General features: G+C 36.5%; 1 protein-coding gene across 2 annotated transcripts in view; it reads left to right on the top strand.

Moving 5' to 3' along the window:
- LOC101895766 (synaptotagmin-5) overlaps window positions 1-23,589 on the top strand; it is a 180,799-nt gene extending 157,210 nt beyond the window's left edge. Inside the window, exons 1-8 of one of the 2 annotated variants that reach the window (XM_059129245.1) lie at window positions 12,388-12,829; window positions 16,691-16,888; window positions 16,963-17,049; window positions 17,107-17,506; window positions 17,566-17,846; window positions 17,912-18,061; window positions 20,498-20,638; window positions 20,985-23,589. In XM_059129245.1, coding sequence (XP_058985228.1) covers window positions 12,431-12,829; window positions 16,691-16,888; window positions 16,963-17,049; window positions 17,107-17,506; window positions 17,566-17,846; window positions 17,912-18,061; window positions 20,498-20,638; window positions 20,985-21,131 — 1,803 coding nt within the window. In that variant the 5' untranslated portion in view covers window positions 12,388-12,430 and the 3' untranslated portion in view covers window positions 21,132-23,589. Of the gene's footprint in view, window positions 1-12,387; window positions 12,830-16,672; window positions 16,889-16,962; window positions 17,050-17,106; window positions 17,507-17,565; window positions 17,847-17,911; window positions 18,062-20,497; window positions 20,639-20,984 lie in introns of those variants that run through there. The other variant, XM_059129244.1, reaches the window with a different exon arrangement.
- Window positions 23,590-24,061: the final 472 nt, after the last annotated feature.

Genomic DNA, 24,061 nt, shown 5'->3' with positions numbered 1-24,061 from the left:
GGACGGACAGACAGACAGACTGACATGATACAAACAAATGCACAAAGACATAATACCCTTACCACTCTGTGGTGTAGGGTATAAAAAACTTGTTACATATTATTTAAAATGGTTTAGATGTTATATCAAAACTATCGACTTTCTTTAAAAAAAAATCCCTCAAAAGTCGAAAAATATGCCAAATTGTAGTTGGCACTATAGCTTTTCCAAAATGGTACAGTATGTGTTATTACCTTTCCTGGATCCATAGATATAGGTCTTTCAACAGGGTAGCCGATCTTGGATATACTCTGAGGAGAAAACCACAAGTTATGGCCGAAGGCTGCCTACTTAAAATATCACCAAAATACCAATCATCAGGAGGTGCCGTTATATGTGCGCTATAGGAAAAAGTGTACGTATATATGCATTCATCTGCCCCCGGAACTAGAACCCATTACGAACTACAAATACCGAAATTTAGACTAATTCGTTAGAAAATATGGCTTAAATCGTCAAAATACCGAATATCCGTAGGCACCGTTATATTGGGGCTATATGAAATCGTGGACCGATATTTATGTTTCAATACCAATCATCGTATACATAGTACACACTATTGTGCCTAAATTTCAAAGTTCTACCTTATATAATGTAGAGTCTATCGTGATTTCAATTGAAGTCTATCTTTCTAAGCTTCGTTAAATCGTCTTAAAATGTTATCCTATATTATTATACCCTGAAGTCCATTCAGTCCATTCTAATATTATTAAAACGAACAAAGGTCATTTAGTACACTTATAGTGTTCCTTAAATTATTTTAAAGATATGCACATCATTCTATTAGCCTCCTTAAATCAATAAAAAAAATAATAATCTAATTCCAACTCCTTTTAATATTCTTCAAAAATTCTTTAATCCTTTTTTGTTTCTTCCCTAAGAATTCCTACACAAATATTTACTAAAAATCTTGTTTATATTTATGTATTTGTTAGTATGTTTATTTTATAACATTTGCATGCTCATATAAAATGAATGAGGGATATTACACAATTTATCGACAATCATTGTTCTAATCCTATTAAAATTTACATAATCGTTTATAAAGTAACACATATCCTTAGGTGTGTTATTGCATAGATGTATGTGTGTGAATTAGCAGCATACAAGTACATAAATTACAAGGCATCTATAAATGTTATGACTATTTTAGGATAATAGAATTGTTGTTGACATTTTATTTCGTTGGAAATTCTATTTAAGGGAGATATGTGTATGTTCACGCATTGTCATGACCTCAAATATTTTATTTTCAGATGTAGATGTTATCGATTTTGACATTACAACTGGCATGAGTGCAATGAAATTTGTTTTAATTGGATTGAATTTATTTAAAAAGGCTCGAAATACGATATTCATGTTCATAGAACATCTTCCCAATTCAAGAATTTATAAATTAGCTAAAAATGTTTATGTGTAGCTGGTCTGTATAATGGCGCCGATGGGAAGATATAAATACAGGTTGAGATGAAAAAACTGAAACCTATTTCAGACTGCTCTCATTTCTAAGCCACTTGTCCGACAGCTGTTAAAATTATTTCAGTGACAGCTCATTATATTGTTTACAAGCGTACAAAAGCATTTTTGGTGAGAATTTTAAAGAAAAAAAGTTATTCATGATGGAATTCAAGCGGGATAGTGTGATTCCTTTATATTTGGCTGGAAAACCACAAGTGGATATCGTTAGAGCACTCCAGCATTTAAATGTGAATAAATCTTTTGTGTCTCGTACCATCGCCAGTTACCGTGATACTGGTAGCGTAGCCCGACGTTAAGGAAGTGGTCGGAAGAAAACAGCAATATCAGCAAAAATGGTTCGAAAAGTAAAGAAGCGACTTTATCGAAACCCGCGTCGCAGTGGCCGAAAAATGGCTCATGAGCTGAACATATCACAATATTTCATTCGGCAAATATTGAAACATGAGCTCAGGGTAAAGCCATTGAAATTCCAAAAAGTGCAAGAACCTACACCGCAACAGAAATAAAATAGACTCAAAAGAGCTAAAGAGTTGCTTCGCTTGGCCGAAAGTGGTGAACTGCCGAATTTGGGTTTCTCCAATGAGAAAACATTCGTTGTCCAGCAGTTTGTAAACAAACAAAATGATCGTGCTTACTTGCCAAAGAGGTCAGCTGAAAATTTGCACCTTCGGTTGGTCACCAGAACTCAAGCACCGGCCATGGTGATGGTGTGGGCCGCCATAACAGCCAATGGTTTGCTCTCCGCTCGTATTAATCGACCGTGGCATCAGAATAAATGCCAGATATTATCGCAAAAATATTCTGGATGGTGTATTAAAGCCAAGAGCACGCAAACATTTTAGCTGCAGACCTTGAACATTCCAACAGGACTCAGCACGCGCCACCCAAGAATGGTTACAAAATGAGGTTCCACGCTACATTTCCAGCACACAATGGCCACCAACATCTCCGGATATCAATCCGTTGGAACTTTGTGTCTGGAGTATTTTGGAAAGCAAGGTTAGCACTGAAAAATACCAAAATGTCGATCACCAAGCACTTCGCCGGGAATGGGCCAAAATACCGCGGTTTCATTGGCCGTTTGAAGGCCTTAATTCGTGTCAAAGGTGACCAATTCGAACAAGTCCAAACTTATTCTAAAATTTAATGGTATTTCCGACATTTTTTGCTTTCATTCAATAAAATTTAAAAAAATGTAAAAATTATGGCATTTGACTTTGTCGCAGTTTTTTATCTCACCCTGTATAAGGTTACCTATTGGAGATATAAATACTTCCTATTTGTGGAAGGCCTAGAGAAGGCACATTGAAAAACTTTTATACATTAAAGACATATAGAAAACCTGCTATGTGCAGAAATCAAAACATGTATTGAGAGTTTAGTTGAGGATATTTAATCTATAAGCAATGTCAATAAATCATGTTATCCATATACCAGATGATTTTCTCCTTAACCTTTTCAATCAGTTTTCCCTGGACTCCAGTGCTCATCTTACTGTACTGTATCTTCCCGAGCAAATATTTCCAAATATATCTTTAGCATGTCAATTTCCACATTCCTCTATGTAATGCAAACGCCGTTTATACGACATCATACAGACAGTCTGTGTTAATGTCAATGTAAATGTCTCTGAGGCATTTTTACACTCACGCTTCACTCGCATTGACACAGTCAAATATTCGCTGGAATTTACATATTAAATCACACACACATACACTGACAAATGATTTTTTTTTTCAAGGATATTGTTGAGATTTACCACTTTATTGCACTATTACAAGTGCACGTATGTGTTGGTGTGTGCGTGTGAGTGTTGACAGTCGAATTGTTAATTGCCAACGTAATTTTGTCGTTTGCTTTTGGGATATGGCTTGTAACTCAAACACACACGCACGTGAAACCATCCAACCATTCATTGTCTGTCGTTAACCGAAAGTTATTAAGTGGAAATCACTATGCAAATTATCTTCAACTATGGCGAAATGTATGTCATTCGGTTATTATAGCAACATTTTGCCAACGTGTGTGTAAGTGTAATACGTTTGTTATTCTTCCAAGCCAAAAGAACAGCAAAGAAATGTCACTAATTAATTTCAGATTGCAATGAACAAAAATCTACAGCAAACGGAAGTCAAAGATTATCCAGTTGTTCATTCACGTTTGTGGTAACAAAAGGTGAACTGTCAGCAGTGCAGACTGCAGATTAAGGCATGTCACAAATGTAAAACTATAAAGTCACAAAGTTAAGGATTAACTTTAAAGAAATTATGACATTGTTTCGGTGTTCAATACAAATTTGAGGGCAACTGAGTACGGAAGTTGATTGAAATGTTAAAATTTTTAATGCAGATTACAAGATCTAAGTCAATTTATGGGTTACAGGATAATTCTAATTAAGCATGAACATTTTTTTAGAAGAATAAACGGATCACGTCCTTAAACCAGGACTGTGCAGTAGGAATCGGACAATTTAGCTAGAATAGGAGTCTGTCGAACAAAAACAACTCACTTCTACTTCTACTCCGTATATTAATATTTGTATACCCTCCACCGCACAACATAGTATGGTGGGTATATTAATTTCATCATTCTTTGAAATAATAATTTTAGACCCGATAAAGTAATATAATCTTGATCGGCGTAAACTTCTAAGATTATTTATCCTTGTCCGTCCGTCTGCCCGTCTGTTGTAATCACGCCAGAGTCAAAACGAATAAAGATAGGAAAATTATTCCAGTGACAGCTCATTATATTGTTTACAAGTGCAGTGGACCGATATATCCCATCTTCACAACGGATCTTTTCTTAGTGGAAATAATGGGATGTGTGAAATATAAAGAAAACCTGATGCTTATTTCGGATTTTATAAACGTTTTGGTTATTCAAAACTTTGCCTCTTAGTGGGGGAGGTATCAAGAGGAATGGTCGGATCGCCACCGTTTTTTTACAGATTCTGTGTTGATAGAAAATTTCAGATGTGTCAAGTCTAAATGCAATCCGATATTAATTTCGCGTTTTATGAGCTTAATGGATATTCAAAAGTTCGACCTTTTGAGGGGGAGGTACCAGAAGGAGTGGACCCATATTGTCCATTTTTGCACCAGACCTAGCAATGATGCAAATATTCGGATTTGCAAAGTTGGAGCAAAATCGGATTATCGTTTCTCTCTCTGTGCAAAAAAATGTTTTTTTTTTTTGAAAATTTCGACCATATGTGGGGGAAGTACCAGAAGGAGTGGACCGATATATTCCATCTTAACATCAGATCTTGGGTTAATATAAATATTGGGATGTGTAAAATTTCAAGACAATCAGACTCTTATATCACATTTTATGAGAGTTGTGATTATTTAAAGTTTTGACCATTTGTGGGGGAGGTACCAGAAGGAGTGGACCGATATTGTTATCGCACCAGACCTAGCAATGATGCAAATATTAGGATTTGCAAAGTTGGAGCAAAATCGGATTATCGTTTCTCTTTCTGTGCAAAAAAAAATAATTTTTTGAAAATGTCTACATATGTGGGGGAGGTACCTGAAGGCGTGGACCGATATATTCCATCTTAACACCAGACCTTGGGTTAACATAAATATTGGGATATCTGAAATTTGAAGACAGTTGGACTCTTATATCACATTTTATGAGAGTTGTAATTATTCAAAATTTTGACCCTTTGAAGGAAGGAGTGGACGATTTTGTCCATTTTCGCACCAGACCTAGCACTGACGTAAATATTAGGATTTGCAAAGTTGGAGCAAAATCGGATTAACGTTTCTCTTTCTGTGCATAAAAATATATTTTTTGAAAATTTCGACCATTTGTGGGGGAGTGGACCGATATTGCCCATCTCCGAACTTGATCTAAGTTTGACAAAAATATTACGATGTCCCAGGTTCGGACCAAATCGGATACTCCCTTCGAGAGTTATGGTGCTCACCAGCCAGCCAGACAGACAGACGGACGGACATCGCTAGGTCGACTCCAAATGGTCTGAAACGGATTTGGTCCAAAGAGACCTAGGGTCTAAAACCGTTATTTCGACTAGACACGTTTTGGCCGTATCAAATGATATATACCCTCTGTAGCCATATGGCTGAGGTTATAAAAAAAGTTATTAGCTATGGTATCCAAACGTGATAGTGTGATTTCTTTCTGCTTTTACAGGTCATCCTTATATAAATGCTTTTAATGTATTCTTAGACAGAAAATGGTTTTTATAGGTTATATAAATGCTTTTAATGTATTCTTAGGCAGAAAATGGTTTTTATAGGTCCTTGGTAGCAGAAGACCAGCTAAAGTTCTTTTGTCTATAGAAGACCTGTGAGATGTGTTAAATACCTGCTATAGATATTGGCCCTATATTTTTCGATTGGCTCATGTCCGTGTCCTTAATCTAACTCCTTCAATGCCTAACTCTTCGGAGCCGTATTGCTTTTTTACATGCAATAGGTGCTGGCGCAGAATTCTTTGACAAGCAAATTTTATAACTTCTTATTCAAAACATAGGCCTGACGAAACATATAAAACACATTTGCTTTGTTATTTATGCCAGCAGACAGGCTGGAGTCTGTTTTATTAAGGTTTTCCTCAATTCCATGAATATGTGTCTCGGTCTGTCTGTCTGTTTGTGTGACAGTTTATTTGTTTTCATTTGTATATAATTTAAATGTTTAATGGGTTGAGAGTGTATATGTGAGCCAACAATGATAAATGAAAGGACATTAAAGAGTTAATGTAGACATTTGGCAGAAAATCTTTTTTTTCGCTGGTACCACAATCTTGTGACCTCAAAAACTCATGGCAAAAACCCAAACGAGTTTGTGATATTTCAAGTGTGGGTGTCTTTTTAATGGCACTGATTTCCTTATCTCTGCAAATGAGTGTATGTGTGTGTGTGTGTAAAGAAATGAAAAATAATTAAGTTGATATCTGTCACTGCCACAGGAAATATTCATATGCAAGATATCCTTGAAATATATTTTCATAAATTATTTGCGAATATGTGGTACGAAAGCTTAAGCCACACTGCATTTGCATTCTCGATTTCCTAGAAAAAATATTACATCAAACCTTCATAACAGACAATCTTAAACTTGTGACAGGATATTTGCCATATTTTACACAGCATCCGAAGGTGGTAATTGCTTTTCAATCCTTCATTGAGGACGGAGATGGTGTGACAGTTTCAGATATTGTTGTCCCATTTACCTTTCCTGGCTGTAATGCCACACACACACACACAAACACAAATTGTTTCAAGGTTGCAGTTTTATCAAGTTCTCTTTTATGGTTTGCATTCTTTTGTGTCCTCGTATCGGATCAGATTTTACTCTTATTATTTATGACTTCCAATGATAGGGTATGCCTTGATGTGGTGCCATTTGATGTAACACCATGATGATGTGATGTGACACAGCAAAAGGTAACCAATGATGAAAAGAGAAGTCGTTGCCATCGAAGGACAATGGAGGTGATGGTTCAAGTTCACGCAGGTGGACAAAGATTTACTGAATTCCTGAAATAGCTTGTCTTCTATGTTATTTTTAGACTTCAGTAAATAAATTATCGTTATCTCTGATGAGGAAAATTTGTTAATTTGAGATTGGACGTTTTATCTAGTCGGGATATTGACTGGGATTTCTAATCCCTATGTTGGGTAAATAAGGAATTTTGTCGATACTGACGGAAGCAAATTACATAAGATGATAAAAAGTAAGTATGTGCCACGTAATACGTAGATTCAATACTTTTTTCAGGTGTTTGCAGAATGCCGTCAAAAATTATAAATTCTGAATAAGAATAAAATTAAATATCTTCTAAAATTATTGTGCGAAAGGAACATAAATGTGTCTTTAGGGGTCAAATACCTCCCCCACAAAAGGATAAAAATTTGAAATAAATATAACTCTTACAAAATGTGAAATAAGAGTGAAATGGTCTTCAAATTTCGCACAAGATCTGGCATTAAGAACGAATAGAACGAACCACTGCCTCTGGTACCTCCCTCCCAACGGGTCAAATTTTTTAGTTTTCATGAAACTCATTAAACATGAAAAACGCATCCAATTACTTTCAAGCTCAACACATCCTCATATTTTTATACCCTCAGCCATATGGCTACAGAGGGTATATATCATTTGATACGGTCAAAACGTGCCTAGTCGAAATAGAGGTTTTAGACCAAATCCGAATCAGACCATTTGGAGTCGACCTAGCGATGTCCGTCCGAATGTCTGTCTGTCTGGCTGGTGCGCACCATAACTCACGAAGGGAGTATCCGATTTGGTCCAAACTTGATACATCGTAACATTTTTGTCAAACTTAGATCGAGTTTGAAGATGGACAATATCCTCCTCCTGGTACCTCTCCCACAAAAGTTCGAAATTTTCAAAAAAAATATTTTTGCACAGAAAGAGAAACGATAATCTGCTCCAAATTCGCAAATCTTAATATTTGCACCAGTGCTAGGTGGATGGACAATATCGGTCCACTCCTTCTGGTACCTCCCCCACAATGGGTCAAAATTTTGAATAATTATAACTCTTAAAAAATATGATGTAGAAGTCCGATTGTCTTCAAATTTCCCACACCCTACTATTTTTATGATGCCAAGATCTGGAAATAAGACGGAATATATCGGTCCACTCCTTCTGGTTTCTCCACAAAGGCTCAAAATGTTCAATATCCATGAAGCTCATAAAAAGCGAAATCAACGTCCGATTCCATTCTAGTATGGTACATCTTAATATTCCCATCAACACAAGATCTGTTATAAAGATGGTAGAGATCGGACCATTTCCTTTGCTACCTGCTCCACATAGGGTTCAAGATTTTTAAAAACAAAACGCTCAAAGAAAGCGAGATAAGCATCCAACTCTCTTCAATTTTCACACATACAAACATTTGTTTAACACAAGATCTGTTGTGAAGATGCTATATATCTGCTAACCCCTTCTGGTACCTCACCCACAAAGGGACACAATATTCAATACCAGAATGCTAAAATGAGTATGGAATTTATTTATCACAATTTTATAAATTTTGCACATTCCAATGTTTTTTTATACCCTCCACCATAGAATGGAGTTTGTCATTCCGTTTGTAACACCTCGAAATATACACTTTAGACACCACAAAGTATATATATTCTTGATCAGCATAAAATTCTACGTTTAGTGATATCCGCCCTTCTATCCGTCTGTAAAACTGCGGAAATGCCTCTAGCTTCCGAACGAAATAATGTAGGTTGATACAATTTTGCTTAAATGTATATTATGTCTGCAGGACTTTTGGTATTGAAAATGGGTCATGTAGGTCCACGTTTTGTTATAGCCCTCATATAATGGAACCTCCATATTTTCGGTGTTTTGGTGATTTAAGCGACATTATTCAGCGGAAAAGTTTCAAATTTGGTATTTGAAGTTCAAAATGGATATGACAGAAAATTGTCCGTTCAGGAAAAGTTCTAAAATGGCACTAAACTTCTGAAATGGTTATGACGGATTATGTGAACGGATAGAGCTAACAACTTGAAATTTGGTATGGAAATCAAGGTAAGAGATAGTAAGTTTGATGTATGAAGGCTGTTTTGGAAATGTGGACTAAGCGGGCAAATGATACTAAATTTAGAATAGTTTATTTTAGGGTGAACGCATGAAGCTGAAATTTGGGAAATTGGTACTTCAAGGTCACGAAAAATACTAAATAGGGCTAAATATTTGGTGCAATTTGTTATGGGTGAACAGACAGTGCTTCAAATCTGAAATTTGGTATTAGGCTCGCTCTTCATGTGTAGCCTGGACATATGGATGGGGTTTCAGAAATGTGTACTATAATTGTACGAAAATTATTGAATATTACTATATTTGATATGGAAGGTGAAGGATTAGAGATAAAATTCTGAAATTTCATATTGGGATTTCTGTTAGTACCTGTGTTTGCAATATGTCGTATATTGGTACAATTTGGTATTGGGAAAACATATAGTACCTGAAATCTGAAATTCGGTATTACACTCGCTGTTCATATGAAGGTGGTTTCGGAAATGTGTACTATAATTGTACGAAAAATACTAATAGTACTATGTTTGGTGTACCGTGAAGGGATAGAGCTGAAATCATGAAATTTTATATTGCGATAAATGTTGGAGTCTAGGATTGAGATATGGAACGAGTATTAAAAGTATACAAAAATTCCTAATGTTACTAATTTAGGTATTGAGTCAAAGAATACAGCTGAAATTCCGAAATTTGATATTGAGCTATATGCTGGTACCTGGTGATGGTTTTGCAAATGCATACGATAATTTTTCAAAAAGTACTAAATGCTATTAATATTGGATCTCTATTGGTGTGTAGGTTGGAGAGATGTAGATTATTTTGGATGCGCGTACTAAATGTAAAGACGATAAATTGTAAAGATTGGACAAAACGCATATTACCGTTTAATGCCTCAATCAGTCAATAGAAGGCAGACGATATGCCAAAAATGCATTGGACATATTATAGAAATATGTTATTCCAAAACCGCCGAAAAATGGCGAAACCCCTATAAAAGTTTGAGCTAATAAGAAAATTGGAGTCAATGTTGATTTCTTGGATTTAGATGTGTAGGTGGTCAACTTTTACTATGAAAAGGCGTTGAAATAGTTTTGGACAGAAAATTGGGTCCATTATGCAGTGGTTTTACTAATATCTTCTTAGGTAATTTTCAAAAGATTTTGAAGACTTTTGTGTAAAAGGTTAACATTTCCCTAAAAAAGCCTTAAGGAGGACTTTTCGCTAACGAAATAACGGACACTTGCTAGTCAGTTTTAAATGAAGTGTAAATGAAATGCTTCGCTCCACTACATCTGGTATCAAACGCTCATTTCAACGTTTTTCAAAAATTATCACTTATAAAGTGAATGAAGCAGTCGATGCACCATGCATATTTGGCACTTAGTAATATTTATATCGGATATATGTCAGATACAAAATGGACAACATTGGCCCACTCTATTGGGGCAGCAGTGTGCATTACCTTCCAAGAAAACTTCATCAGCTCATAAAAGTTAAATTGTCATCTCTTCTGTATTTCCAATAATGTTAGACTTTAAATTGAAGGAGGTATGCTGCGGTTGAATTTCGTCTCGTAGTAGATGTAGTGGAGGAGCATCAAACCTTCATCAACCAGCCACGTTTATATATAGTCCATATTCATAGTTCCATCCGCATACTTTGAAGGTCTTAGCTGTTCGGATTAATGAATTATTGTTGTATGAAAATTCGACCAATAAAAAGTATTCCCTATCCGTCCACGTTTTGAAGTAATATCGCATAGTATTGAATGATATTAGCCTAGGTGCCTGTAATTTGTTGTTTTGAAATTTAATAGCTAAACACGGTTGTGGAATATAACGCTACGAAAGAACATAACGAGTACATGACAAATTCAAAATTAAGGTGATTATTTTTACAGGATCTAGCAATCCAAAATTTAAAGATTTTGGAGGGTACAGCACTTTGGGAAATTTTGTGAGAATATCCAAATGTTACGAACTCAAAGCATATCCGACTACATTTGCAATTCGATTGATAATTGATCCAGAAATGTACTAGGTATATGTATTGCCAATATACCTAATTGAGAATTTCGCATCTCTCAAATGACCCACCATTTTCCAATATCTCATGTTAGCTGACCTCTGTCTCATCTCACATTTTTCATTGGAAAACAAAAATCACTTCTTTCGCTCATCATGCATCGGAGCACCCAACCAACAACGTGTCCTTCCATATCTCATTTCCATTGTCTCCTCATCTGCTATTACTCGTTTTGACGGCTTTTTGGCCAAACCAAGCAAATTATGTGTGGTTTTTTTAACCATTAAAGCCATACCAGCACAAAGACATGTTCTCGTCGTTGCTTCTAATCTCCGAGTATATAAAGGACAGATAAATGACTCCCACCACGAAACTACAGCCTGTTTAATAATGCAGGTTAGAGGATATTTGCGACTAATTGGGTGATGGTTACTTTACGGGAAAGTCAAAATTCACATGGTTAACCGAAAGCATACCGCAGTGATAGTCTCGATTGTAGATGGAGGCCACACCAGTAAACTGGGATGAGCAGTTAGGATGAATTATGAGCGACAAAAAAAACCACAACAAGAAAATGTGAAAGTCTTTTGGTTTGTGTAATTGTAAGGTGGGAAGTAAGGATGAATTCTGCACACGCTCACATACACGCACACACTCGTACTTATGTTTTAACCAGAAACACCACTACAACCATGATAATCATCTTCATTCTTTGTGGTAAAATTGTCTTCTGTTGCTGAGTGAGCCTAACCAGGGACAAGGCCAATAACCAAGCATACATTTCGTCCTGATAAATTAATAAATAAAACCGTATCTATATTAAAAAATAAAAAACAACAACAACAGTATGGGACAACAAAGCACACACAAAGGAAAGATCTCAATTAAATATTTATGAAAACCGTAAAAGTAAACACAGTGAAACACGGTTACAACGAACAATAGTTGTAGGAAACTTTTGGTTACAAAAAAAAATGACTGATAGACAATATTAACTGTAGATAAAATTCGACTTGAACCTTACAACCGAATTTGTCATAATCCATGTAACCGTGTTCCACTGTTTAACCCAAAGTGTAATTTCAGCATTAAAAAACTTTTTGCCAACAACTGAACAAAACTTTTTTCAATGAATAAACAACTCTGAAAAAAAAACAAATAACACCACGAATAAACCACCACTCTTCCTTCCAGTCCGTTTGACACCAAAAAGCACGCAAAACGGACCAAAAACAACTTTGAAAACATAATTAACCTGCCAAATTATTCTAACATCTACTTAGCCTCACCGTGTTTACCGTAAATTTGTCAAAATATTTTCTCAAATAATGAGTGGTCTTGGTCCAGCTGCATGCTGGCTTGCCCACAAACGTATCGAATCATGGTCGCGCATGGCCAAAGAACGTGTCGGTGCGGTACGTAAAGTTACATTAGATCGTAATTCCGAAGAGGCGCCTTCAACATCACAACAACAGCAACAACAACACCAAGCGAGTAGCAGCAGCAGTAACAGCAATCACTCGACCACAAATGCCAGCAGCAGCAGTTGCATCGGCAGCAATGCCAATGCAACATCGTCGCACACACCACCGCTATCACAGCCAATGACACCGCCGCCATCGGCATCATCGATAACCTCAAATACGAGCGGAATATGCAGCGTAACGGATAGTTATGAACTGCACACGGATTCGGAACAGGTGGGAATTGCAAAAAAAATTGGAAATGTAAAAATTGTAAAACTTTCAAATTAAAAATTTAGTACTTTTGGTATTTACTTTTTATTTCAGATCAGCGCCAAGAAGTATGCTAATTCAATACTACAATACAATTTAATTGTAGATGGTGGTCTTCATAAAAATTCCAAAAAAATCTGTTTTGAGGCATTTAGAAAACCCCTAAGTTCTATAAAAATTCATGTATGAGTCCTTTAAGAACCACAAACAAATTGTTAAAAATCCAGTCTTTTAAAAATCTTTATAGTCCTGACCTATACAGTATTTCAAAAACCTACAAGAAATCCAAGTTTAAAGCATTAAGAAACCCCGAAAAATAATTTAAAAATCCAGAATATGAAACTTTCAAAAATCCTTAAAAATCCACATTATGCCGCATTAAAAGTTCCTACAACAATCAATTAAAAATTCACGCTGTTAGACTTTTTGATCATAAATTCTAAATAATCACTTTTTAAGGACTTTACAGAGCCTTTAATAATATTTTGAACATAATATTTTCAACAGAACATTACAAAAATCCACGTTGTTAAATCTCAAGGCTATATTAACAATTCTTTAACAAAATTGCGTTGTAAGGCCTTTAAGGATATGGTAGACCTTCAATATAACCCTAAAAATTCACGACTTAAATGTTTTGTTTGTTTCAAACATTGTTGCTGGCCCTTCCAAGATTTCTTTAATAAATCAATTTTTTAAAGCAATTAAGAACCTTTTCGAAATATTTAAAAATCCAAGTTATAGGCCTTTCATAGAACTTTAAAAATTTTTTAAAAAATAATTCTCGTTGTAGGGCCATACAATAACTTTTAATTAACTTTTTGTCAGACAGTGTGCTAATAAAAAACACTAATAAAATAGAAATGTTGTAAAAATCCGCTTTGTAAAGCTTTTAACAAGCTTTCAAAAATTTTTGAAAAATCCCATTTTAAAAACTGTTACAAGACTTGATTTCATTTATTTATTTAATTTTTTTATTTATTTTATTTATTTATTTATATATTGTTTTTTCTTTTTTTTAAGTAAATCTTCATCATTTTTTGAAAAAATCAAGTTGCAAAGCTTTAAGGATCTTCCAAAAATCCTTTGATAATCCATATTGTCAGGCATTTAAGGATTTTTCAATATAAAAAAACACTTTGTCATTTCAAAATTCATAGAGACAGCGTTGCAAGGCATGGCAAAAATTATTTTTTAAGCCACGTTGTAGATCTTTTAGGGTGCTTCCGCAAATTTTTTAAGAATCGAACTCGTAAGTCCTTGAAAAATCTCATTAAATATAAAGGGTGAGATGAAAAAAACTGCAACCAACTTCAGACAGCTGCCATTTCTAAACCACTAGTCCGACAGCTGTTAAAATTATTCCAGTGATAGCTCATTATATTGTTTACAAGCGTACAAAGACATTTTGGTGAGAATTTTCCAGAAAAAAAATATTTGTGATGGAATTTAAGCGTGATTTCTTTATATTTTGCTGGAAAACCACAAGTGGCTATCGTTAGAGCACTCCAGCATTTAAATGTGAATAAATCTTTTGTGTCTAGTACCATCGCTCGTTACGGTGATACTGGTAGCGTAGCCCGACGTCAAGAAAGTGGACGGAAGAAAACAGCAACATCAGCAGAAATGGTTCGAAAAGTAAAGAAGCGACTTGATCGAAACCCTCGTCGCAGTGGCCGAAAAGTGGCTCGTGAGCTGAACATATCGCAATATTCCATTCAGCAAATATTAAAAATGAGCTCACGGTAAAGCCATTGACATTCCAAAAAATACAAGAACTGAAAGAACTCAAAAGAGCTAAATGGTTTGTAAACAAACAAAATGATCGTGTTTGCTTGCTAAAGAGGTCAGCTGAAAATTTGCATCTTCGGTTGGCCACCAGAACTCAAGCGCAGGCCATGGTGATGGTGTGGGCCGCCATAACAGCTGATGGTCGCTCCCCGCTCGTATTAATCGACCTCGACATCAGAATAAATACTATCGCGAAAATATTCTGGAGGGTGTATTAAAGCCTTGGGCACGCAAACATTTTTGCCGCAGACCTTGGACATTCCAACAGGACTCAGAACCATTGCACGTGGCACGCGCCACCCAAGAATGGTTATAAAATGAGGTTCCTCCCTTCATTTCCAACGCACAATGGCCACCAAAATCTCGGGATATCAATCCGTTGGACTATTGTGTCTGGAAAGACTATTGGACTATTCTGGAAAGCAAGGTTGACAATAAAAAATGCCAAAGTGTCAATCACCTCAAGCAAACGCTTCGCCGGGAATGGCCTAAGTACCGCAGAGCAACATTCGGGCAGCGTGTGACGGTTTAATTGGCCGTTTGAAGGCCCTAATTCTTGCCAAAGGTGACCAATTCGAATAAGTCTAAACTTATTATAAAATTTGATGCTGTTTCCGACATTTTTTGCTTTCATTCAATAAAATTTAAAAAAAAGTAAAAATTATGGCGTTTGACTTTGTTGCAGTTTTTTATTTCACCCTGTAGGTCGTAATCTCTTCACAAAACTTCCAAAAATTCTTCAAAGAATAAATATTGAAAGAATTATGAAAAGCGTCAAAAATGCTTAATTCGTTTTTCAGAGATGTTTCAAAAAGGACTTAACGGAAAAATAATCTCAAAAAATACTCGTTTTAATTTTTTTGAGAATGTTTCAAAATTATTTTAGTTTTTTAATCAACGTTATAGAGTCTTAAGGAAAATTGTTAAATTTATAAAAATCACATCTAGAAAAATTATTTTGAAAATCTACATTGTAGGCCAAAAGTAACCTCTACGTTGTAAGCACTTGAAAGACATTTCAAAAATTCTTTAAACAAATTGTTGTTGTAAGATCTTTAACGATTCTCCAAAAATTCCTTAAAAATTTAATTTGTAAATTTTTCCCAATTAAGCCCTTAATGGACCTTTAAAAAATTCCATTTTTAAATCTAAGTTGAAAAACATTTAAGAATTTTTAAAATTACCCTTTAAGAAATCCATGCTCTAAGGCGTATAAAGTCCTCTAAAATTCTTATACAAAACTATACTGTCAGACTTTAAAAAAATCAAATAACAAGTCCTTAAAGGATCTTTAAAATCATCTAATGCTTTTATGTTTCCTTAAAAAATTATTTCAAAAATTACTACAAAATCAATAAAAATCCTATTTAAGATCCTTTAAAATTCTTGAAAGATACACACGTGCCTGTGCAGAAGTTTTAAAAATATCGTTAAAGTTCTACATTGCAAAGCCTTTAAGGATCATCACAAAATCCAAGTTCTAAAATTCCACAATGTTATGCCTTCCATATTCTTTCAAAAAATCTTTAAGGAATCGACACTGTAAAACGTTTAAACATTTCTCTAAAATATCCACGTTGTATGGACTTTAAAGGCCTTAAAATAGTCTTTAAAGAAATCCACGCTCTAAGGCACTTAAAAACTTTAAGAACCTTTAAAACCCCATGTTGCAGAGCCTTTGATGATTTTTAAAGAATCTACTTTACAATGCATAAGAGATCTCTAAGAGAGTCATAAAAATTCTCACAATAGGGTCTTAAAAATCTCCAAAGATCCACCATGTCATGGCTTCTGGGTCTTCCGCATATAGTAACGAAAAAATCCGCTCGGTAAGGCTTTTTAGAGTCTATTTTGAAGACCTTAAGGATCTAAAAAAATTAAATAATGAAAAAATCTGTCTCAAAAACTTACAAATTCCACAAGACTTTGCTCTTCAAGAAGTCCTCAAAAATTCCTAGGACATACTGAGAATTCCTTACTTTGACTTTCTGGCCAAAATTTCTTGTTCCGAACTAATTTCAAACTCTCTCTATATATTTTCAGGAAGTAAACTTCACAAAGGAATCGCAACACATACAGCCACAATCAAATTTGGGTTCTTCGCATACGGTCAATGCCGATGTATTGCGTGGTCCATCGGAGGCATTGCACAGTCCATTACATTTGCATCATCAGTCGCGTTCCTTTCCGCCAAGACTGCAACGGACACCCTCGATATCTAGCCAATCCAGTGTAGATAGTGCACCATCAAGGCAATCGGTAGGATATATTTCCCTTCCCATAATTTCTTCACATCTAACATTATTACCATGCATTCTTGCTATTCCCCATAGTGTCATCGTGGTTCCTCGCCACAAATTCGTACCTTTGGTCCAGATGGCCGTAGTTCATTGCCTTCGGAACCGATATTTCCCTATTATGTAAGTTAAGACTTAAAGAATTATATTGTAAATATTTAACCTCCGCTTATGTTTCAGTTATCCCGTACCCCCAGTCCAATGCGCACAATATCTCTGGATGCCCGTGCAGCCAGTCAGATAGCAGCCGAAGTCGGCGATTTACGCACACCAAGTCCTTCACAGAATAGCTTAAACTCCTTGTCTAGCATACCGAATACTTCGATGACTTCACCACATGGCAGCAAACATTCGGGACGTTGTATTTCACCACTTCTCATACCGCCACGAATACAACCCAATTCGGACCCCAATATTGGACCAGCTTCTCCATTGGGCGCCATACAACCTGATCTCTATCGTGGACCAGATGGACCGATATATTTGAATGCCCCAGAGAACAGTCCAGCATTGGGGCGTTTACATTTGAGGGTTAAATACGATTATCATTTATTTGATTTGACCGTGCATTTGATTGAAGGTATAGGTCCCAACATACAATCCACCTAACTTTGAAATTCTAATCTTGTTCCTTTGTAGCTCACAATTTGTGTCCCATTGAAGAGGGTGGTTTTCGGGATCCTTATGTTCGTCTGTTGCTTGAACCTGAAGTCGATAAACGCAAACGTCAAACTGTCATCCATCGCGGCGAATCGAATCCCTATTTTGATCAACATTTCAAATTTCCCGTATCGCGAGACCAGTTGCAGGGCAAGGAGCTAATTTTACAGGTTTTGGATTATGATCGCTATTCGCACAATGACATAATTGGAGAGGTACGCATATGTATCGATAGTTTAGATTTATCAAAATCGGTGGAGGTAAGTACATAAGTGCAAGTTCCTTGATAAGTAAAATTATTAATTGGAAATTTTTGTTGTTGCAGATTTGGGGTGATTTATTACGCACAAAAAAACCACCAGAGGATCGTCCTGAATTACTTTGTTCTTTGAATTATTTACCACAAGCGGAGCGTTTAACTGTTGTCATTATGAAGGCGAAAAATTTGGATACCATTCAGGAGACATATGTGAAGGTAAGGAATGAGGTAGTCCTTTGTTAGAAGCGACCCGAAAAGGAGTCTCCCGTTGGCTAGTTTAAAGCGGGAGATCTTTTTTAGAAGATCTGAAAAGCGAGAGGTTTTTACAGATGAGCTGATCGGCAAGGAGGTCTTTATGGACGGGCTGAAGAAGAATCATTATTGACGAGTTGAACATTCAGTTAGTCGCTATAGACGAGTTAAAGTTCCAGAGTAGTACAAAGGAGCTTAAGGGCCGAAGATTCTTTACAGACTGAAGAGCCGGAAAGCCGTTATAGATGAAGTGAAAAGCCGGAGAGTAGTTACAAGCGAGCTGAAGGGTCAGAGAGTCGCTATAGACAAACTGGAAGGCCAAAGACCCGTTTCAGACGAACAGTGAGAGAGTCGAAACGGAGACACTGAAAGGTCAGCGAGTTGTTATAGCTGAGCTGAAGTGGCGAAGAGTCGATATAGACGAGCTGATAGGCTAGAGAGTCGTTACAGAGGAACTGAATGGTTAGAGTGTAATTACCAGCAAGCTGAACGGTAAGAGATTCATTACTGGCGAGCTGATAGGTCAGAAAGTCGCAACAGAGCAATTGAAGACTAAGAGAGTAGCTACCGACGACCTAAAGGGTCAAACAGTTGTTATAAACGCACCGAAGGGCCGGAGTCGAAGTCGAGCCGAAGAACTGAAAGTCGAAGAGTAGAAAGAGCCGAAAGTGAAGGAGTCATTATAGGGTGGGGGAAGATATGGGCAAGCTGATGGGTGAGAGAGTCATTAGAGAATAGCTAAAAGCGAATGAGGTCTTAATAGACCATCTAAAGGGTGAGCGAGTCGTTGTATACAAGCTTAAGGTCATGAGAGTCGATACAGACGAGATGAAGGGCCGGAGAGCCGTTACAAACGAGCTGAAGGCCAATAGGTACTTACGAACGAGCTGAAGGGCCATAGAGTCGTTACAAACGACCTAAATGGCCGGAGAGTCGTTACAGATAAACAGAGGGCTCAGAGAATCATTAAAGAGAAGGTGATAAGTTAGAGATTTGTTACGGAGCGCTGCACAGAAGAGCTGCAGGACCGTGATATGCAGACATGGTGAAAGTCGTTTCTTTTTCTTTATAGACAAGCTGAACGATGTCTCTCTGTATGGTCAATCTGAACGAAGTCTCTCTCTGTAGACGTGCTTAATTTCGTCTCTCTCCATAGACGTTCTGAATTTCATCTCTCTTTCTCTCTATAGACAAGCTGAAGGTTATCTCTCTCTATAGAAGTGATTAATTTCGTCTCTCTTTCGCTCTATAGAAGAGCTGAAGATCTTCCCAACATAGACGATCTGAAGGTCTCTATCTCTCTCTATAGACGAGGTGAAGGTCGCCTCTCTCCCTATAGACGATATGAAGGTCGTATCTCTCTATAGACGAGGTGAGGGTCGCCTCTCTCCCTATAGACGAGATAAAGGTCGTATCTCTCTATAGACGAGCTGAAGGTCGTCTCTCTCTATAGACGAGCTGAAGGTCGTCTCTCTCTATAGACGAGCTGAAGGTCGTCTCTCTCTATAGACGAGCTGAAGGTCGTCTCTCTCTATAGACGAGCTGAAGGTCGTCTCTCTCTATAGACGAGCTGAAGGTCGTCTCTCTCTATAGACGAGCTGAAGGTCGTCTCTCTCTATAGACGAGCTGAAGGTCGTCTCTCTCTATAGACGAGCTGAAGGTCGTCTCTCTAAGACTGCGGAAGGTCCGTCTCTATAGACGAGCTGAAGGTCGTCTCTCTCTATAGACGAGCTGAAGGTCGTCTCTCTCTATAGACGAGCTGAAGGTCGTCCCTCTCAATAGACGAGCTGAAGGTCGTCCCTCTCAATAGACGAGCTGAAGGTCGTCTCTCTCCCTATAGACAAGCTGAAGGTCGTCTCTCTCTGTATATGACGAGCTGAATTTCGTCTCTCTCTCTGTATATGACGAGCTGAAGGTCGTCTCTCTCCCCATAGACAAGCTGAAGGTCGTCTCTCTCTGTATATGACGAGCTGAATTTCGTCTCTCTCTCTGTATATGATGAGCTGAATTTCGTGTCTCTCTCTATATAGACGAGCTGAAGGTAGTCGCTTTCTCTTGCTATAGACGACCTGAAGGTCGTCTCTTTCTCTTTCTATAGACGAGTGAAGGTCTTCTCTTTCTACAAACGAGCTGAAGGTCGTCTCTTTCTATAGACAAGCTGAAGGTCGTCTCTTTCTATAGACGAGCTGTAGGTCGTCTCTTTCTATTAACGAGCTAAAGGTCGTCTCCTTCTCTCTCTATCTCTATTTGACAGTCGTCTATTTCTCTCTCTATAGCGTTGTCTGTGTAGTCGCGCCATCCGAAGATTACTTTTGTAGAGTAGCTACAAGGGAATCTCTGCACCCTATAAAAACCCCAAGAGCGAGTTTTTAAATCTGTATTTCTCTTCTACATTTCCAGTTATATTTGATTCAAAATGGAAAGCGGGTAAAAAAACGTAAGACCAGTATTAGCAAAACCGATGACCCCACCCATCCGACATGGAATGAACCTTTCACCTTTAATTTACAGTCGTCATATTTACACAATGCGGCCATTGAGGTAAGTTGTTAAGGATATGTAAATATAGCAATAAACTTTGACCTTTACAATCAAAAGCCGGATGTTGAAAAGCTGTCAATTTCAAAAGTTAAAGAGTTACAAGAAAACACAGTTAAACCAGTTTATGACGAATACTTTGATGTTCTTATTTTTATATAATAATCGGGAATCATAAAAAAATTATTTCCGTTTTGAGATCGACTTATCTGTTCACAAAAACATTATTCGTCATAACCATGTTTGTCTGTGATTTGACCTTTTCTATTATATATATTTTCAATATTTTATTTATATAACTTGAGCATTTTCTCTCTTCTCTTCCACACTTCCTTCCGCCTTTACACAGATTTATTTAGTTACAGCTGGTGGTGAGTCCCAGGAAATCGGCAGCATTGGTTTGGGACCACAAGAAAGTGGTACAGGGTGTCAACACTGGCATGATATGATTAATAATGCCCGAAAACCAACAGCTATGTGGCATTATATACGTTAAGGCTGATAGCCAAACAGACACATACACAGACAAATCCTATTACAACAAATAAATTGCACAAATAAAATATGCCATAGAAACGCAAACAGAAAAGAACAGCAACAAAATAACAACAAATATAACAAGTAATTTATATAGAATTAAATATATTTCCAAGGGATAACAAAACATATAGAATATATACACATATGTATGTATAGTACGATATATAAATATGACGATGCCAGCTGAAATGGAAAGGAACTCAAGTTTCATTTCGAGAAAAAGTCTTAGCATGTCCGAAGAAATATTCTGTTTTTTCTTTTTTTCTGCTATCCATTGAAAAGCACTCAGAGGAGTTTTATCTATAGAAGACCTATCAGAGGCCTTAGCGCTTTCATTTCACATCTCTGTAAAAGGCGAACACAGATCTTCTACACAAAAAAGATGCCTCTGAAAGTTTTTCCTTGATTTAAGATCTGCAAAAAAATTTCTTTGCATAGGATTCTTGTCAGAAGTTTTCTTAGAGAAAATCTGAGATCTTCTATCCATAGAATACGTGCCAGTGGCATTTGATGAAGTCTTCTCAAAGGTCTTGAATCCATAAAAAAGGTGCTTATTTTCTGCCAGAGGTTATCTATCCATAGAATACCTGCCAGTGGCATTTGACGAAGTCTTCTCAAAGGTCTTGAATCCATAAAAAATTAGAGGTCTTTATTTTCAAAGGTCTTAGAAGACTTCACTGACGGTCACTGATAGGTCATCTATGGATAGATAACCTCTGGTAGAACTTCTATTCATAGAGAACTTCTATTCATAAAACACCTGTCAGAGATCTTTTAACCAGGTCTTCTATCCAGAGGAAACCACCCAGAGAAGTTGTATCCATAAAATATCCATCAGAGTTCTTAAGCGCTCCATCACAGATCTTCTACACAAAAAAAAGTTGCCTCTGAGGGTCTTTTCTTCACCGAAGACCTTTAAAAGATTTCCTTTACATAGATTTCTTGTCAGAAATTTTCTTGACGGAAGTCCTGTCCGAGATCTTCTGTCCATACAAGTCCCATTCATTCTATTCATACAATTCCTGCCAGTAACCTTTGATGAAGTCTTTTCAGAGGTCTTAAATACATAAAAAATCAGAGGTCTTTTATCCTCAAAAGTCTTAGAAGACTTCATTGAAGGCCACTGACAGGTCTTCTATGGATAGACATCCTCTAGCAGTTCTGTATATAAAAGACCTAGGGTAGGTCTTGTCTGAATAGAAGATCTCGTGTAGGAATTTCTTTAAGATTACTTTTGACAAGATTTATATTCCTGGAAAATTTCTCAGAGGTCTTCTATCCATCGAACACTTTCCAGGAATATTTAACCGTAACCAACAAGTCTAGGAAGTCTTCGATGTATATGATTATTCGAAAAGAAAGTTATCCACTTTTGCATTTTAGCTGGCACCTTCAACTTAGTTTATAATCTAAAATAATAACTATTTACAAAGAGTCATATAACAACAGAAACTATTAAATAAAATCAAATTTAGTATACAAGAACAACAACAACAACTAAACAACAAAAATACCTTAAAATCAAAGAACAACAACAAAACAATGAAAACAGTTGTCGCACAAGGCAACTATGAAAATTGAAATCAAAATAGACAACAATTGAAACGAAAACTGATTTTGTTGTTATTTTATAACGAAAACAAAGACGAGAAAAAGCAACAACAAAAAAGAATGAACAAAAATGTTAACAATAAATGAAATTTACTTTAAAAATCCAAAAAAACCGAAAACAACAAAACAAATACATATTTTTGTCTTTGACAGTTAGAAGATCATAGAAAAATTACAACAGTCCACTTTAACAAAAAAAAAAAAACTAAATAGAAAAATTAATTTTAAATTTTAATTACAATTAAATATAACAAACACACACACCAGCACATAAACAACTTTGACAGCAATCTAAATTAGGCCTGAGACAATTCAAGAATTTCCGCCTAAAACTAGGCAACAATTTCACTTCTTATATTAAACGATCAATGAAAAGAATAAAATATGAACTTTTCCATGTGAAATGGGAAAGTAAAATTATTTTCAGAAGCCAAAATGCCAGACATAGAACTACCATAGTTTGAAAAACTCATAGAGTTAATCGATCTTAAAGACATATCTCCGCCATACATAGGAAAACGTAGTATTGTTTTGTATGTAAAAGTCTTCTAATTTTCTATGGGAAACTTCCGCTTGCTATTTTATCAGAAGACTTAAAAAGTAGTGGTCTTTGAATCGTACAACTTGGAAAAAGCAGTCAACACTCTAGCAGAAGCATCATCCTCACCTTCTTCTTTGTCATCACTTCCTGTTTTATCATTAGTCCACTCAATGACTTTGCGAACTCACTTGACACATTGTCCTCGCATTTCGGAGGGAACACTTAAGAATTATCTGTGGTTAGTTATACATACCCAGAACTACACATTACGAACTGCACCACTCTTGACTCAAATACACCACCAAATGAGGGGCCAAGGGTCTTGCCCGTGCTTTCGAGAGAGCAAGATATTGGCCATGGTAAACCTTTTTGTTTTTTTTTATAAACGCAGGCATTCTCACGCGTCAGGAAACTTCTCCTAGAACAGAACCAGACAAAATCAGGCAGATGAATTAGCATAATTCTTTGCACACGCAATCAGAACCAAAATTGGGAGAACATAAAAGTACTAAAATCTGCCTAGACCTGATCTACAAAGGAGAAGGACCAACGCTACACAAGAGATGCAATAAAAAAATCCCCATCCATTACAGAAGAGGTACTACGAGTTCCACGACAAACCAGAAGGGTTTGGCACAAGTGAAATCAGAATTTTAAAGCTGTCTCAATAAATGTAAAATCCGACCGGAATCGCCCCTCCATAGCTGCCAAGCCAAACTTATAGCCCCCATATA

This window comes from Musca domestica, unplaced genomic scaffold, assembly GCF_030504385.1.
Source record: "Musca domestica strain aabys unplaced genomic scaffold, Musca_domestica.polishedcontigs.V.1.1 6, whole genome shotgun sequence".
Lineage (NCBI taxonomy): Eukaryota > Metazoa > Arthropoda > Insecta > Diptera > Muscidae > Musca > Musca domestica.
This window is presented reverse-complemented; position numbering and strand designations above follow the sequence as displayed.